Genomic DNA, 16,966 nt, shown 5'->3' on the forward strand with positions numbered 1-16,966 from the left:
CAATCCGCCGCAACCTTGCTTATCGCATTCTCTACAGTTCCCATCTCGGGCCACCACATTGGATAAAACCTCATATTCTCCGCCTCAAATTCCTTCACCGCTTCCGGTGGCACCGGCCACGTCTTGCCAAAATTCGTCCCGTTATCTTGTATAACATCCTGCACCGTCATACGCCCAAATCCTTTCATCCTTCTCTTTGCAATAGCTTTTGGCAGCAAATTTGTGAGATCCACACGCCTGAAAACCATGGAGATGAACATTGCAGTTGCAAGAAAGTGCTCTAGAAGATCAGGATGGTCGCGCGACGCAACTGGATACGCAAAATCAGAAAACGTGATCCTTACACTAATATCGGGATGGCGACGGCAGAACTCTGCAATGTAGACTAGATAATCCCAGTTTATGGGGTTGATCCAGCGTTTCCCGAGGATGGGCACCATGTCTTCTATCATCTTATAGTGCATGTAATATATCTTTTGGACCGCTGCTTCTGGTATGCCCAAGTGCACAGCGAGTTGGTGGTTCGCCAGGTCAGGCGGAGAGAGCTTCAGCCATTGGTACTGTCTTGCTGTGCAACGGGATATCAGTTCCTCGAGACTAGGTAGACAATCTACACATACGACGTTGTAGTGTAGCTCCGTGTCTGATGTTTCGGCGTGTAACTGGCGGCAAACATACTTGAGCTGGTTGAAGGGCTGTAGGTTTGCTTTTCCCATCCTCTTTGCACCGTCCCATAGATGTCGGTACCGCCTTTTGGCTGCTACTTGTGGTCTGTATGAGTCATCATTGTCATCATCGTCATCATCTTGGTAAGGTAATAGCTGCCTATGCGTTGCCGTCAACGCGAACTCCAATATCAGATTGCGTATTTCGCCTGGCATCCCCAGGAGCGAGAGTCTTGGATGTGGTTCAGTTGTCTCTTTGATGCTTCTTGCGCCGCTGCTGGATGTGATCTTTGCTTTTTTAACTGTCGCAGTCTTCTTGACTGTTTTGTAGCCATCCTTGGAGTATTTTCTTTTGCGTGTGTTCCAGACCATTTGGGCGAGATTGCTGTTCCGAAGTGAGATAAGAGGAGAACCTCCCCATATATATGATTGCGTTGACATACACAGTCACGAAAGGGTGTTTCGAGAATGGTGTATCATTCGCATTGTTTTCGTTTCAGAACGGTCCAGATGACCATCGACACGATATGTATATCTACACAAAAGCATCGCAGCTTTGAACGAGATCCGCTGTTCACGTTATTCACACAGTACGCGAAACTTCGTCTATGCACTAGCCTCTGCAGTGCTCTGCCTTCCGGCTATACTTCCACCCTTCCAGCTTCCCCTTGGATCCACCTTGTTCTGCACCCTACTTTCCTCACCTTCCTTACCCCAGCCACCGCCGCCAGGTGTATGTATGATGATTCTCTCACCCGGCCGCATAGCCGCCGTGTTCTTAGCACCCAGATTGATATATCTGTACTCCACGTCTTCTTTCGCTCTTGCAGCATCTTTCTTCAGGGCCGCTTCCACTGCATCAGAAGTCTTAGGCGCATTCGCAGTATCCAGAGGTTCTGTGGGACGCTTGGAGTCTGAGTTCTGGTCGATAGCCTTCTTGTCCACTTTCTTGACCCAGATATTCAACCCACATGCTGCATCGCCTCCTCCTTCCATACCGTATGGATGGTAAACTCTTCGCTCGCTAAGAATGCTGACTTGGACGGGGATGCGGAACTCGATGTCGCGAATAACACCCTCACCACCGACGTGCATGCCCTTGCCGGCACTGTCTTGTCGTAGCGAGAACTCGCGGAGTAGAACAGGATACCTTCGCTCGAAGACCTCGGAGTCGGTGATGCGGGTGTTGGTCATATGTGTATGCACACCGTTCGTTCCGTTCCATGTTGAGCCAGCACCAGATCCTCCTGCAATTGTTTCATAGTATCCGAAACCTTTCGTCTCTTTGCGCTCGCCGCTCTTGTCGCCTTCTCCATATGTTGTACCGCCAAAGCCGAAAGTTAGGTTATTGCAATCACCCTGACTCGCAGCGCAAGCCTTGAACGCCTTGAGGACTACGTCCGTTACACGCTGACTTGTCAAAACGTTGCCGCCCACAACAGCCGCGTTGTCGGATGGCGAGAGGAAGGACTTTTTGGGAATGAGGACATGAATCGGCTTGAGACATCCTTGGTTTAATGGAATATCCTCGCTGATGAGACAGCGTAGACAGTAGATGATAGCAGAATAAGTAACGGCTTCTGGCGCATTGATGTTTCCGTAGACCTCAGGGCCTGTGCCGGAAAAGTCGAATACGGCCTCACCCTTCTCAGGATCGATCGATACCTTTAGCCGGATAGGGCTTCCATCATCCATGAAATCCTCTGCGCTGAGATCCTGGCCTTCAAAACGCTTATAGACATCTTTGAGTAGAGCACGAACAGATTGCTCTGCGTTGGCCTGGATATTAGTCATATAGAACTTGACAACTCGCTCGCCGTAGTCCGACATTAGTGTGCTGATGAGGTTGATACCTTTCTGGTTCGCAGCGACTTGTGCCTTCAGATCGTTGATGTTGTCACTGAGGCATCGTGTACCAGAGCAGCCAGGATACTGACCCGGTTCGTCCAGAAGGAGCTCGGTGATGCGCTTCTCGTTGAAATGCCCTTCTGATACAAGTTTCTCGGATTTGATGGCCGCGCCTTCCTGGTAGAGCTCTTTCGATGCAGGAGGCATGGATCCAGGGAGTATGCCTCCAATGTCGGCATGATGCGCACGTGAAGCGACGTAGAATATGATGTTATCACCACTAAAGGCGGGTGTGATTACAGTGATATCTGGCAGATGCGTGCCGCCGAACATGGGGTGGTTCGAGACGAGAACGTCACCTTTTTTGAGTTTGCCCTTCCAGATGGCGGCTTGTTTGCGAACGCAGGTTGACATACTACCGAGATGTACCGGTAGATGGGGAGCTATACTATCATTAGCCGATTTCAGCCACCTTGGCAGTCGACATACCGTTAGCGACGAGTCCACCGTTCTCATCAAAAAGTGCGCAGGAATAATCCAATCGCTCCTTGACATTGGTAGACACACTAGTCTTCTGGAGTGCGCGACCCATTTGCTCAGCAATGGCCATGAATCGATGGGCGAAGATGCTGAGTAAGATTGGGTCAACCTCTTTCGTATCGACCTCCTTCTCTTGGTCTTCCGTCTCGCCAATGTTTATCACCACGTGAGTATTGATGACAAGCGCAGTGGCGCCAGGTGTCACAACGATGGTCTGTGTACCGTCCGCGATAATTGCCGGCCCCTTCAATCGATCACCTACTTCCAGATCTTCGAGCTTGTAGACTGAAGTGTCTTGCCGACCACCCTCGAAGAAGACCTTGCGAGTGTCATAGCGCTTCGTGTCGCCTGAGATGTCTCTAGGCTTGATTTCTTTGAGTTGTTGGTCCACGCTCTTTTCGAGACCTTCAAATGTCTTGCCAATACCACGGGCCCGTACGTCATCCACAATGATATCGCGATCAGGCAAAGTGAAACCAAATTCCTGTTCGTGTTGCTTGACGAAAGCTTTGCCAAACGCCCATTCGTCTCCATCGTATTCTTGCTTTGCCTCCTCCTTAGTCGGCTTGATAATCATAAGTGCGGATTCTGTTCCTCGGTATCTTAAGTTGAGGTACTCTTCGAAGTGAACGTGCTCTTCGTCAAAGCCCTGGTCTCTGAGCGTACTCAACGACTTGCTTTTCAGGTCCGCCATTTTGTTCTGCAGATATTCCCTTGTCTCCTTCTTGTCCGACCATACGGTAGACTCTGGCTCCTGCCTCTCATCGACAACGTCGGCAAGCGCCATACCATATGCAGACAGAACCGACGAGTAGCGGTGGATCAGAATCTGCGAGATGCCAAGAGCTTCGGCAATGGCCACCGCATGCTGACCACCGGCACCACCAAACGTCGCGAGTCGGTGCTTACTCGTATCATGTCCGCGGGCTTCAGTCAGACTTCGGATTGGTCGTGTCATGGTTTCATTCGCAATCTTGATGAAACCATTGGCAATATCGTCCAGCGACATCTCTTTCTCCTTGTTGCCGCCTGCAACCTCTTTGTTGATCTGCTCCGCCAGCTCCTTGAACAGCTTCTCGCTCGCCTGCGCATCGAGGCCCTCGTCTTCGTTCTTACCGAAGATTTTGGGGAAAAAGTCTGGTAATAAGCGGCCGAGGAACAGATTCGCGTCAGTGATGGTCAACGGGCCGCCCTTGCGATAACAAGCTGGACCTGGATGAGCGCTCGCAGACTCTGGACCCACAACAAAAAGACCGTTCCTCCAGAAGAGGCGCGATCCACCACCAGCAGCAACAGTGTTGATATCGAGTTGTGGTGACTGGATGGTGACACCGGCTGTCGTAGTTTCGAAGACGTGATCGTAGCGTCCAGCGCCGTATCTGCTCACGTCGGTACTGGTGCCACCCATGTCGAAGCCAATGACGGGAATCTTGGTTTCGGGGTCGTACGATGTGAGCGCATAGCCGACGACACCTCCAGCAGGACCAGAAAGGATAGCTTTGAGGCCTGAGAAGATGTCGACGTCAACCAGACCTCCGTCTGACTGCATGAACTCGCAGCGTGCGCCTTTGGACCCTTGCTCGCGTTTTACGCTCTTGGTACCGAGGCCGCCCTCGAAGCCTTTGGAGAAGCCATCGATGTACTTCCGTATCGCGGGCGTGAGATATGCGTCTGCGCAGGCCGAAGTGGCTCGCGGGACCAGTTTGATCATGGGCATGAGCTCGTGACTCAAGCTGACATGCTCAAAGCCAATCTCCTTTGCAATTTTGCCCACCAGCGCCTCGTGCTTCGGGTATGTGTATCCATGCATCAAGCACACGGCAATGCTCTTCAGTCCACCGTCGTAGACTTCCTGCAGCTGCCTTCTTATCGCCTCTTCCTGTGGCCGTTGGAGGATGCGCACCGTCTCGCCGGACAGGCCCTTGACCAGCTCGGCGTCGTCTCCAGCCTCTTCTATGCTCATGGCCTGTGTTTGGTGCCTCTCCGGATCTTCCGCGTAGTCCTCCAGCGTGACGCGCTCATCGATCTCGACGACCTTCTTGTACAGCACCTCGGGCTTCCGGATGTCGAGGGCGAAGATGTTGGGCCGACTCTGGTTGCCAATCTCGAGGCAGTCCTTGAAGCCCTTTGTGACGACCATGGCAATGTCTTCGCCTTTTCTCTCCAGGAGCGCGTTCGTCGCGACGGTGGTGCCCATGCGTATGCTCTCGATCTTGGACGTGTCGAGCGGCTGCCCACGGGGGATCTCGGTGCCGGTGAACTTGGAGAGGAGGCGGCGGATGCCTTCGAGCGGCGCGTCATCGTAGTTGGAGGGGTCGACGGAGAGCAGCTTGATGAGGATGTCGTCTTCCATCTTGCCGGTGCCCGGGTTGCCTACGCAGTCGGTGAAGGTACCGCCACGCTGCACTGTCAGCCATTGCCATGCGTATGTTGTAGTGGCATACATCAATGGCGATACGGATGCCCCGCTCGCTAATCTTTGGAGTCGCCATGTTGACACGGGATGGTGAAGCTCAAGGTGCTATGGCAGCGCTTCACGAGTACAAGAGCATCGGCAGACGCGAAAGGAAACCTCAGAGTCGGCAACAGGTGTGGTGAGGTTTGTATGGACATGACATGATGCAAGCCACGACGCGATTACATGCACCACGCACGATAATCGAAAGTGGGGTAATCTTCCTGTTGCTGCCCCGCGACATCGGGGGAGCTTTTGTCATCCATCTCATGTGCGTCGCCCAAACTCCGCGGCTTTTGCTGGTTTAGGCTTAGTGCGCTTGGCCATCATCATCGCCATCATCACCCGCCCACCTGTACGGCTGCTCCCGTCAAACCACAGTCACAATATCATCAACCTCCTCTGCCGTGAGAGCAAGGCTCGTGTGGCCGCGACTTGCTAGAACAAATACAGAAGTGGGACGAAACAGCGACACCCATCGCGCGTTGCTTAGGGATTCGCGTGTAGCGCGTCTGCCTTCCGGAAGATTGACTTGCCTTTGATCGCATCGCCCACCCAGCTCAGTCGAACGGCTTTATCCGGAGCCGGCTTTGATAGCGTCTATCAGAAACAAGAGAGATCAGAATCGAGAAGCATTTTGAGAAGTTAGCAATGTGGACGTTGGCGCACCTCTAGTCGGTCGGTATCAGAGCGATCGCTAACACCTCGCTCTACGCCAGCACCTCACCCTGGCTCTCCCCAGCAACACAACCAAATCGTATCAAAAACTACCCTTGTGTGCCAAATATCTATGCTTTTCGCGTCTTAATACTTTAAAAACACACACGGGGAAAACACGCTCTGCCTCTCGTCATCCGAGTCCACGGTGGCGGGTTCGTCGTCAATTATCCTGAAGCAGACCATGTTCTGGCGCGGCGTCTACGTCAAACTGTATCGTCACCAGCCAAGAGTATGGGAAAGTCTCTCATGACAAGTTTCTCTCGGCCTACGAGGCTGTCATCACGCAATCGCTTGCCGTAATATGACAACCGGGAACTGTCTATTGATATGCCCAAAGATATCCTATGTGGCGGCTCAACTTGAGACAACCTTCTTCTCGGCGTGGCCCAAGATCCCTAGCAACTCGTCCAGATCCTCCAGTCCCCGACTTCACCGGCGAAAGCTATGGCAAGATTCTCCCACTGTACGTGGACGCGGCTCAGGGACTATCCATGGATGATTTGCGCCTGAGTCTTGTGTTCTTCGCTTCGAGGGCGAGCTTGCTAGCAGAATTTTTTACTCATCGGCGCTGTGTTGAGACGTGGCGGTTCTTGTGGAAACCTCACTTTCGCCGACCATAGGTGTGCGCATCTCACTGGTGGAGCCCATTACCACACCGGTTCTAGGCATCAGCGCCTCACGCTTGTGCGGTAGAACAAACTATTCCCCAAGCAGTGCTGAGGATGATGTTCAGCCTACCCAATAGATGGACGGTGGACGTGCAGGAAGAGGGGTAATCGGGAGCTGAAGTTGATACCTTGACACTGCAATCGCATCGCATTCCGCGTGCTCTATACGCATACCCTAAGATCCGAGTCGATCAACAAAGCGTTGTGGCACATCTTTAAGAAGTGTTTCGCAGTTGTCGTCGCTCAAAATTCTACTTTTGATGCCACATTTTAGTGCCACGGTCAAGATAACTTCTGCTCAAGAGAGCCAAAGGTCAATCTTTTGCTCCGCCACAGGAACCGCCCTCGCGTATTGAGCTGTGCACGATGGTAGCGCAACACTCAGCCTCAGCTAGCGTGATCTAGCCTAAACCACTCGCAGCAGCACACTGCCCGGTGAGAGTATGCCACGCGACGCCCATGTCTGGGAGCTGAGCTCAATCTTTGGGTTAAGGTTTTCGCATGATGCGTCACTAGACGTTTGTTTTTGTAGGCTGCTCTTAGCTATACTTAGCGGAAGTGTTAGAGACTTTTAAGCGAATAGAGACGGGTAGAACTGCAAGCATAGCCCGTACTCACCACCAGGACAACGCAAAGTCTTGGTCAGAGAGTGTTCAGGCAGCGTATATGAAAGAGAAGGGGCAGCGCGATGCATTTTCAGCAACTGCCTGATTCCATATCGAACTCATCTCCTATCCTTTGTGTCCCACCTTTTTCGCAATGTTTTTGACACTCCAGATTTCTCTTTCTCTCTTTATCATCAGCAAGATCTGCCATGCTGTACCAACCATCGCCCCTCGTAGTCCGGTCATTACGTGTCCTCCAAACCGCCTATGGCCATCCGAGCGAACTTGTATACCATACGTGGAAAAGAAAGACATTGCCGGTATCAGCTTTAACCTCTATACCTGGACCGCTCTAAACTCCCCAAACACTCCTGCTGGGGACAGCTTATATCTTGCCCCACTCGCCAAGGCGGCCGAGGACGTCTTGCCTTTGTATGCCACGTTCATGAAATCTAAGATCAAGACTATAAATGTATTTCTTACAGAAGGATTTCTTGCAGAAGAATCCAACGCCCTTGGGGTCACGGATTTTTTATCAACGGATCTGGACACCTGCAGCGTCCGAGTGGGGAACAGGCAACCTCTCGACAGTGGATCGGTCCAAAAGACACTCGCCCACGAATTGTACCACTGTGTTCAAAGAACATTTCAACCAGACAAACCATACAAGGAATCGGAATGGTGGAGCGAAGGAGTGGCCGAGTACTTTGGCAATGTCTTCTTTCCAGGAACCAAGGGCGGAAAAATGCCATTGTATAATCCAAGAGTGCAGCTTTGGACGAACGGCTATAGCGCCAGTGTGTTCTTCCAACATTTGTCTGGTACCGTTTCCGACGTGGACATCCACACCTGGGGCATCAGGCAGCCAGATCTCAGTTCATTGAAAGAGATAGAGGCCAGACTATCTCAAGACAATTTCATCACCGGTGCGTTTCCAAAGTTCGCAACACAGTTTGCGGACGGCAAGATCACGTACAAGAACAAGCAACCGGTCGTTGCCGACAATCCCGTCCGGAGATATCTCGACGATATCCCTGCCAAGCCTGGTGTTTACAAAAGGACTATGAAATTGGCCTCCTTTGCCATTATAGAGATGTTGGAGTTGACGTTGCCAAAAAACCGCAAGATTTCCTTCAATTTCGACACGCAGGACAGTCAGACCGTGATACAGTACCGCAAGGCGAGTGACCAAAATTGGAGCACTGCGAGCAAGGGAGTAGAAACTGTCCTCGAGCAAGGCACTTGCGAGTACGTCTTCCTTGCAACTTCCACGTCACACGACAATTTCGGCTATGCTTCCAATTTGCCGATTACGTTCACAGTGAAGAAAGCTGTGAAGAAGCCTAAGCCTAAGCGTCAAGACGTGGGGAACGCTACCATCGTTGAAATCCAGAGCGGAGCAATCGCTCAAAACAGCTCAGTGACCTCATTTCCCCCAGCGACCACTGTTACCACTGTCACCACAGCTACCACATTCACCACAGCTACCATATTCACCACGCTCACCATAGTTACCACAGTCACTGCAGTTGTCCCAGTCGCCACAGCCGGCACAGTTCCCCCAGTTACCCAAGACACACTAGCCACACCAGTTACCTCAGCCGCTCAAGCCACCCCAATCATCCCAGTTACTCCAGACACACCTGTTACTCCAGACACACCTGTTACTCCAGCTACCCCAGACGCATCAGTCATTCCAGATATACCGGGCGCAGCAGAAGGCGCAAATGGAGGATGGGAGACCATCTCCATAGACGATAACGAGCCAGATGAGGACGATCAAGGGGGAAGCAGCTGCGAGAACCAATGTCTCGTTGGAAATTGGCAACTCGACGTACCCAGCATGCAAACTTTCCTAGCGCAAAAGATCCCCGGATCGGTTGCCGCACAAGCACCAGTAACGATCACAAATCTCGCCGTGGCGGGCTCGTCAACCTTTAGCGTAACATCGAGCTTGGATAGCTCATGGGTTTTTGACCATCTCGTCATCTCTTACGATGCTACTACTGAAAACGTGGCCTTCAGCAGTCTGATCGATATCACCGGCGCATTGGATGGAAAGGTAAAGCTGGTGGGAGACGATGTGTTCTCTTGGGAGAACGTTCAGTCCACAGGAGCAGTCATAACGACGACCAGCGTTTTTGGCATACCTCTTGAACTAGAGTTTCCACTGAGTCAGCAGTACGGACAAAGTACACAGGTACAATATATTTGCGAGGGCGATACGTTGCAGATGGCTGGGTATATCGATGGCGGGTATCAGTGGGGATACACCTGGTTAAGAGATGCCATCGTGTGATGTGATCTTCGCGTAGTGTAGGTTCAGTACAGGAGTTTCACAGGATCCATCTTTGCTATAAGGCATACCACCTCTGCAGATTTGCTCTTCCCCTTATAGCAGTGGGCTCATATTCGTATCAAAATCGAGCATAACAAGAGAGATTTTCAAGGATGCATACCTGCATAGATGCGAGTGTTGCCAAATGACGAGGAGAAATGGAATGCGGTGCTGCAGACGCTCCATATCGACAGTACGTAGGTACCTAAGGTTCCTCCCGAGTACCTAGGTACCTAGCAGACAGACCGCGTCACTTTTTGTAGAAGCACTATTAGGTTTCGGTACGTGCTAGAAAGAGAAAAGGTAAGAGCAGATGCGCCAGATGCTACCTATGCTCAGCAAACCTTAACATCAGAATCGGCGACAGACACTTTCTCCATCGCCCACAGCGGCTGGCGCAAAACTCCTTGGTTCTAGCACGTGCGGGGTCGAAGCACTGGATCTGGCAAAGGGCGTGCGAAGCCTGTTCGATCGGTTTCATGCTGCAAAGGGTCCAAAAAGAACCATCAGGCTCGTTTTGCGCTCGGCGTCGCGACAAAGTTGAAGTTCTCTAGCAGCTCGGATGAGTTACCTTCTACCCGGAGCCTCACTCATTCTCGGCAGCAAAAAGACAAAAAACATACAACAGCGGGGATTCGCTAGTGGTCACCCACCTAACTACTAATCCGCCGGTACACTGCTTGTATATGGCTGAGCGGACGGGAAGCCTAATTTTCAGTGTCCTATGGTCGTATGTGCAAGGGAGACCAATTATTGTTAAAATAAAGATTTACAACATGCGACCAGGATGTGTAAATGAGCGAGGATCAAGCTAGTGGCAGACTCTGGCAGGTCCCGACATGGCGAGATGATCAAGTTGCTAGTGGCCGTTGGCATCGGTCCTATCGCTAACTTATGGTGGTGTGATGGTCGTTGGGCAGAATTCTGCGTCGCAAGAGTTGTGTACTCACGTCATGCCCTCAATATACCAAGAGCCTGAGCTTCTATTTGTTTCGCGTAGAATGCTCGAAACCCTTTATCTATCTGGGTACCCACATTTGTGCAACACCAAAACAGGATCTGACGATATCTGTGTATTTTGATTGCTAGATAGCTAGCACTCTGCTTACATGTAGGAAAATGCAACCAGCTTACGTAGGAAGCAGCCGTTGATGATAACAACTTAGGTATGTACCGCTTATAAGCAACACGTATGGACACCTGTCTAAAGCTTAATGCAATTTCGCAAGTCTGCTAAGAAGCCGAGGTTATGTAGAGCGCAACGGCTGTAAGCACGGATGGGGTGGAAACGCTTCAACTTCCCCAACAACATGAGTTTGTACTACGAGAATGTACAACGTGCTCAACAAGCGCATCCAGTCTATTTTAGCAGTGCTTACGTTGGAAAGTTACGGTTCGCAACTCCTGTCGCCCACACGGCGTTCCACGTCCCGCGCTTTGCCTAAATCCAAGACAGCTAGCGTCATGACATCACCGCACATGCCACCTCCACTTTGGCTGGCGCGGCTCACACCCGCATGGTGAAATCAGCGGTCAGTGAACTGCGCCCATGCCCATTCCAATGATTGCGCGACATTTGGTGCAATCAGGTGCCACGAAATCTCAACGGGCGATCTTGGGCTCGGGCACACGTTTGGGGCCGCGACTCGCGCATGCTACAGGTTGCGGGTGGACGGACTGCGTCATTGAGGGCGTGCAGAGGGGTGGTGTGTTTATTCTCCGCGCTTTTGTTTTCCTGCCCTACTCTTCTGTAATATCAGTATTTGAAAAGGTGGCCACTTTTGTTCGCTCCGAGACAAGAGCAGGAAGTTATCATCCTCGAACTTGCTTCAGATCCAGCAATCTTCTCGGCACTTCCTACGACTCGCATTCCAGAGTGACGTGTGAGCGTACTTGCTCACCACCACCAACGCGAAGATGAACTATGCATCATGGATCGAAGAAAAGAAACTAAAGGTACACTCATAAAAAACGCCTGCAATAGTCGAGCTCACATGTGCGACCCAGAAAACCTTCATCGTAGCCACATTGGCGTCTACCCTCGTCGGCACATTCACGGCGTCTATGGGCCTATGGGAACGCGTTGCGGATAGGCGCGAACAGCACCGACAGAAACAGCGCGACTCGAAGCAAGATGGCGAGATCAAGGAGCTGAAGCAACAGTTTGAAGAAGCACAGAAAAAGGCCGATGGCAGGCAACAGGAGATTGATCGGCTGAAGAACGGTGGAGGTGGACAGTGGGGAGGGCGCGACGATGTGGGAAACAACTTTCAAAGGGACGGCATGATGATTCAGAGGATGTACGACCAAGGCTATGGCAGAATGGGCAGCCGGTTTGCGCAAGGCGATGGTAGGTCTTCTGAGTGCGACAGCAACTACGATACTGACTCACCTCACAGCTATCGTCGAGAACCAACTGCAAGCGCAGATCATACAGCTCCAACAAACCGTCATCAATGTCTTACAAGATGCCCTCTACAACGACCGCCAGTTGACCCGCGCCGACATGGCCAAACTCATCGCCGCTTCGAATCAGGCTCGAGAAGGTTCCATGGTAGCCCTGCAGGAAGCACAACAGCGCCTAGGAGGCTCACAAGCAGGCGCTGGCGAGCTTCGTCCCGCATCGCCTGCGCGCTCTTTAGTTCCTTCGCAACGCGCACCGAGTGCGATTATGGACAGCGGAGAGCAGCTCTTCTGCCGCTATGCTCTCGACCTACAACATATGCCCGGCAAGCCCCTGGCATCCACTTTTGCACCTGGGGGCAGCTGCGCATGTCCCGCATGCGGCATTGTTCTCGACGTCACCAGCGAAGACTTCTGGATGATTGGGAAGCGAACGCCCATCACCATGTACGACAAGACGACTGGATACGAAACCGATATCATGGAGACGCGCGAATTCCGTCTTGCTCAGCGCTTTGTTATCAAATGCCATACCCCAGATGGCGAGTACGCGTGCACAATCTGCAGCAAAGGCAGAGATGTAGACGCCATCTGCCGAACAGTAGAGAGTTTAGTGAAGCATGTGGGAACATACCATGATGTGGGCGAGTTGGAGGGAGAAATCGATCTACGAGAGGCCAAGGTCGAGACGAAGAGATTAAGTCTTCCTGCACCGCGAGCGCCGAGTCCACCAAGAAGTGTGCTCAGAGAAGAGGTGATTTATCGATGAGAAAATGGCAGCTATGACGGAGTCAGCGCGTTGAGGGGTTGCTTCTTGTGTTTCAGTAAGGCGTTTGGACTGCGATTATACCTTTTTGGGACTACAGGGTTGCATAGGCGTATGCTACGACTTCTTTTTTCTACGACGTATGAGTAAACGATATAATGAGACCAATCTGTTTAACTAGCAGTATATGATTCTCCGAGCCGTAGTACCGTTATCTTCTGGGTAGATTGTTTGGCAGAAGTGGGCGTACGGAAGTGTGTTCAGCAAAGTCCCACGCCGATACTGAGATCAAGTAGTTATGGTGCCTGGCCTAGTACCCTGCTGACCACCATGGCCAGAACTTCGAATCTCAGCCTCACACTAGATGTTGATCAGAAAGCTTGTCTAAACGTCGATTGCCACAAGAACCAGGCTCTCTGTTGGGATGAGGCCGTCTGTTCCGAGCAGGGATGGTGGTCTGTGCGCGGTGGCATATGGATACGTCATCAGGAACTGTAACTTGATGTGTAAGGTGTTCACAGCGACCTAGGTACACACTGTTACACTACATGTATACCTCATCCCCAGATTGGCTTTCCTGTCTCAATTGTCGTTGAATGCATGCTATGCTCTTGCAGCCATGCTCGTTATACCGTTGTAGCCAGCCTTTTGCGCCGCTGCGCTCAGCCGGGGCGTCCTTATCTCCATCGCGCGATGGGACTATCCATCAACCACCCATTAGATGTGACCCATCCGATCATATGCTTGCCACTGCATAAGCTCGATCTGGGATCAATATGCGATCAAACCGAGTTTGGACCTCGCGAATCACCATCTGGTACCTGGACGTATCGATACCACTACCTACCTGTTACGAGCCCCATCTCGCAAGACCTGTGGACAGCAAACGGATTCGGAGCTTCGAAGCTTAGCATCAGCAACAGTATCTTGTTTCGCATATCCACAGTATTGGTACAGAGACATCCTGTCCCGAAAGCTGAACAAGCTGCTGATAATGGTTGGCACTACTGCATTCATGCGCGTGCGACTACCCCGTATGCTGCGATTGAGGTTTATCCGACAAGCGACCTACCATCCGAAACGTCGCAATGGCATATCAAAGGGTAGAAGACTATTGGCGCGAACAACCTTGGTTAACGGCTCCCGTAGGTCTTAACACGATGTTCGCCGGTCTCGCCGCCGCCGCCGGCCCCACACGACCGCAAAAAAAAATCTGCATCAACTACGAACCACGAATCCAAACCTTAACGTATTATACAGGAACAACTTTGGTTGCACTCTGGCCTGGATGCGACTCTCTAGATAATGCTGCCGTGCATAATACTGTTGTATTTCCTCCATATTTCATCAATCAACAGCATCGCCCGGCTAGCTCAATCGGTAGAGCGTGAGACTCTTAGCTTTCACGTCCTAACAAGACTCGATTGGTTATCTCAAGGTTGTGGGTTCGACCCCCACGTCGGGCTTCTTCTTTTTGTGCTTCTATTTACCATACCGTCGTGGTGGTGGTGGTGGTGGTGGTTGACTTGGAGGCAAGTTTTTTTGCCACCTCACTACACGCTCCACCAGCCTTGTGCTTTAGGATAGTGTATGCTTATTGCTACTTGGTTTATCGAATGTTCCTGCTCCGAAAGCTATTTCTCAGGTCTTGAGCCAGCTCAATAGCCGTTAACTCGTCACACTGCCTTCCAAGACTGCGGCGGTCCTTGCTTTGCAGCCGATATTGATACGTCAACGTCCTTCTTGACCGTGATATCTAGACCACGGCCGCTGTGATCACTATTCTGAGTCGGTTCCCGTGTCGCATACCCAGCTTCCTGCTGTATTCCGACAATCCTCTCCTGGCTCTCGTTTCCTTGCGCCGTTTGGAGCACGCTGATGTTGTACGGGTCCTTCGGTTTGCGGAACCCCAGACGCGACGGCTTCGACCCGTCACCTCCACTGCCAGACAGTTCGTGCGAATCGTAGCCGTTGGATGGCTTGCCTGATGGGTACGAGTTGGAGCTGTCGTATTTGCCACTCCAGAACCGGCGGGTAAAAAGAGGGCGAATGATGGTGGCTTGACCGATGACGATGGCGACAATATCTTCTCGGCAAGACCAGATCGCCGCTGTCTGACCTTGCTGAAGCTACACCAACTGTTAGCAAGAAAATGGACCTTTTGCTCGTTGGACACTTACCGCCATGACAAAGTAAACCCGCAAGATTGCGGCTATCATTATAAATATAGCGCCGGAGAACATGATTATCAATCCAATTTTGCGGCCCCACGAGATTTTGAGCGGAATAATGATGGGGATCGGGATGAGCATGATGCATACATCCGTCAACAGATTCAGCACCAGTATGGTCACCAGAAATGCCGGACTCTGCGGCATGCAGTATTCTGGCAAGGTCAGTCAAGTCCAACATCGCGCTAAACTGGCGTAACTTTACTTACTGCCTGGGTCTGGCAGGATTTGCCATATCTTGTGAAAAGGGCGGCATGCCGTGCCGAGCAAAATCCAGATCGAGATACCGGTTACGCCGACGAACACCATAGTAGGGACGATGAACATCTTCACCCATACTATACTGACGACTCGTCTGTAGAGAAACAACATGTTCAACTTTAGAGTCCAGATCAAGCCAATGTAGGTGAACCATCCGACCATGAACCATTGGCTGCCTTTTTGGCGTGCAGCTGCTTGCTCAGGGGTGAACGAAAGTCGTTCTTGCATTGTGAGATGCGAAGTGTCGCCGGTTCCTCCTACGATATGAGCAGCTACCGTCATGCCTGTGTAGCATGCCTGTGAACGTTAGTGTTTCTTCGCATGTTCTCTTTGGACAGATGAGTCGACTTACCCATGCAAAGAAAATCATATAGTCGTCCGGGTGCCACCCAGCAATACCGACCATTCTCGTGCGCGAGAATACTCTTAGGATAATCGCGACGGTTCCAAACGCGTACAGAGTCCATGTCTCGATGAGGGCCTGTTCTAGTGGGCTTATCGCCATGATTCTGGCATGTAAGAGCACGGTGAAGCTTCCAAGGTTTGGCAACGACGAAGCAAGTGAATCAGGGCCCAGCAATCAAGAAGTAATGCACCAAGTTGCAGTAGCATACAAGAGACTGGATGGCGAGGTTTACATGCGAATGCCGTCTAACGGATGTTCCCGAACAGTGCTTTTGAACCTCATCGCAGTTTGAAGCACACGTGCATGCCTGCGCCAACCAAATGTCCCAACACAGAGGCAAGCAATCCGCATCCTGCATCTGGGGTCTTGCAACACCGGCCATTGAGCACTCTGACCACGTTCAAGTCGTTGGTCCGATGGCCCCAATCCATGTCTTCTGCCCCCTTCCCGAGAGAAATCATATCCCAAAATGGCCCCATTCAGTACTATGCCCCCACGAAAGTTCTCTAAACGAAAGCCGTTTTGTCTGCCGTAATGCCTGAAACCATTCCTTGAACTGTTACTTGTGCAGGAACTGGCGAGGCCGCGTCAGTGGCTTCGGGCCTTCTTTACGAACTCACCGCGCTTCCGATATCCTTGATATACCCACATCTCCACTCACTTGAGACTTCGGAGCTCTTTAAACATCCTCGGAGAGATAATTATGCTAGTATACACATTGTTTTTCAGTTATAGACTAGGAAGTTGAGCTTAGACTTGTAGTCGTTTTCGCGGGCCATCAACAAGTGCATCTTGAATTCGAACGGTCTGGAGTAAACACATTTGGTAAGGTCTGCCAACTTTGTGACATCATGAAATATTTTCCTCCAAAACATAACATGATCATTGATTGAAGTTTTACAAGTTATATAGCATCTGTGTAGTTTTTCATAATAATGCATTTGTGTTGGTTACCCATTACAAAAGGCCCGACCCTTCCGCCCATGCATGCGACACTGCAGGGCCTCGGATCCTTCACATGCATTTGTTTAGCTTGGCATCTACTTTACGAGCCCAAAAT

The 16,966-nt window shown here is 51.3% G+C and overlaps 4 protein-coding genes across 4 annotated transcripts; 2 read left to right on the plus strand and 2 right to left on the minus strand.

The window, feature by feature from the left end:
- Window positions 1-1,081: 1,081 nt before the first annotated feature.
- Window positions 1,082-5,707, minus strand: ACET3X_003408 (uncharacterized protein). The gene is made up of 3 exons (XM_069448679.1): window positions 5,498-5,707; window positions 3,003-5,454; window positions 1,082-2,956 (listed from the first exon to the last, which is right to left on the minus strand). Exons 1-3 carry the CDS (start codon window positions 5,543-5,545, stop codon window positions 1,272-1,274), a joined length of 4,185 nt encoding a protein of 1,394 aa, XP_069309955.1. The 5' UTR covers window positions 5,546-5,707; the 3' UTR covers window positions 1,082-1,271.
- A 2,539-nt stretch (window positions 5,708-8,246) lies between these two features.
- Window positions 8,247-9,800, plus strand: ACET3X_003409 (uncharacterized protein; the record flags this gene model as incomplete). The annotated part of the gene is made up of 1 exon (XM_069448680.1): window positions 8,247-9,800. One exon carries the CDS (start codon window positions 8,247-8,249, stop codon window positions 9,798-9,800), a length of 1,554 nt encoding a protein of 517 aa, XP_069309956.1.
- A 1,581-nt stretch (window positions 9,801-11,381) lies between these two features.
- Window positions 11,382-13,011, plus strand: ACET3X_003410 (uncharacterized protein; the record flags this gene model as incomplete). Its single annotated transcript, XM_069448683.1, has 3 exons — window positions 11,382-11,795; window positions 11,847-12,189; window positions 12,239-13,011. The coding sequence occupies exons 1-3, from the start codon at window positions 11,757-11,759 to the stop codon at window positions 13,009-13,011; spliced, it is 1,155 nt and encodes a 384-aa protein (XP_069309957.1). The 5' UTR covers window positions 11,382-11,756.
- Window positions 13,012-13,551: 540 nt separating this feature from the next.
- On the minus strand, window positions 13,552-16,005 carry ACET3X_003411 (uncharacterized protein; the record flags this gene model as incomplete). Its single annotated transcript, XM_069448684.1, has 4 exons — window positions 13,552-15,137; window positions 15,189-15,394; window positions 15,449-15,797; window positions 15,853-16,005. The coding sequence occupies 4 exons, from the start codon at window positions 16,003-16,005 to the stop codon at window positions 14,685-14,687; spliced, it is 1,161 nt and encodes a 386-aa protein (XP_069309958.1). The 3' UTR covers window positions 13,552-14,684.
- Between the last annotated feature and the right edge of the window lie 961 nt (window positions 16,006-16,966).

Source organism: Alternaria dauci, chromosome 2 (assembly GCF_042100115.1).
Source record: "Alternaria dauci strain A2016 chromosome 2, whole genome shotgun sequence".
In the NCBI taxonomy this organism is placed as follows: Eukaryota; Fungi; Ascomycota; class Dothideomycetes; order Pleosporales; family Pleosporaceae; genus Alternaria; species Alternaria dauci.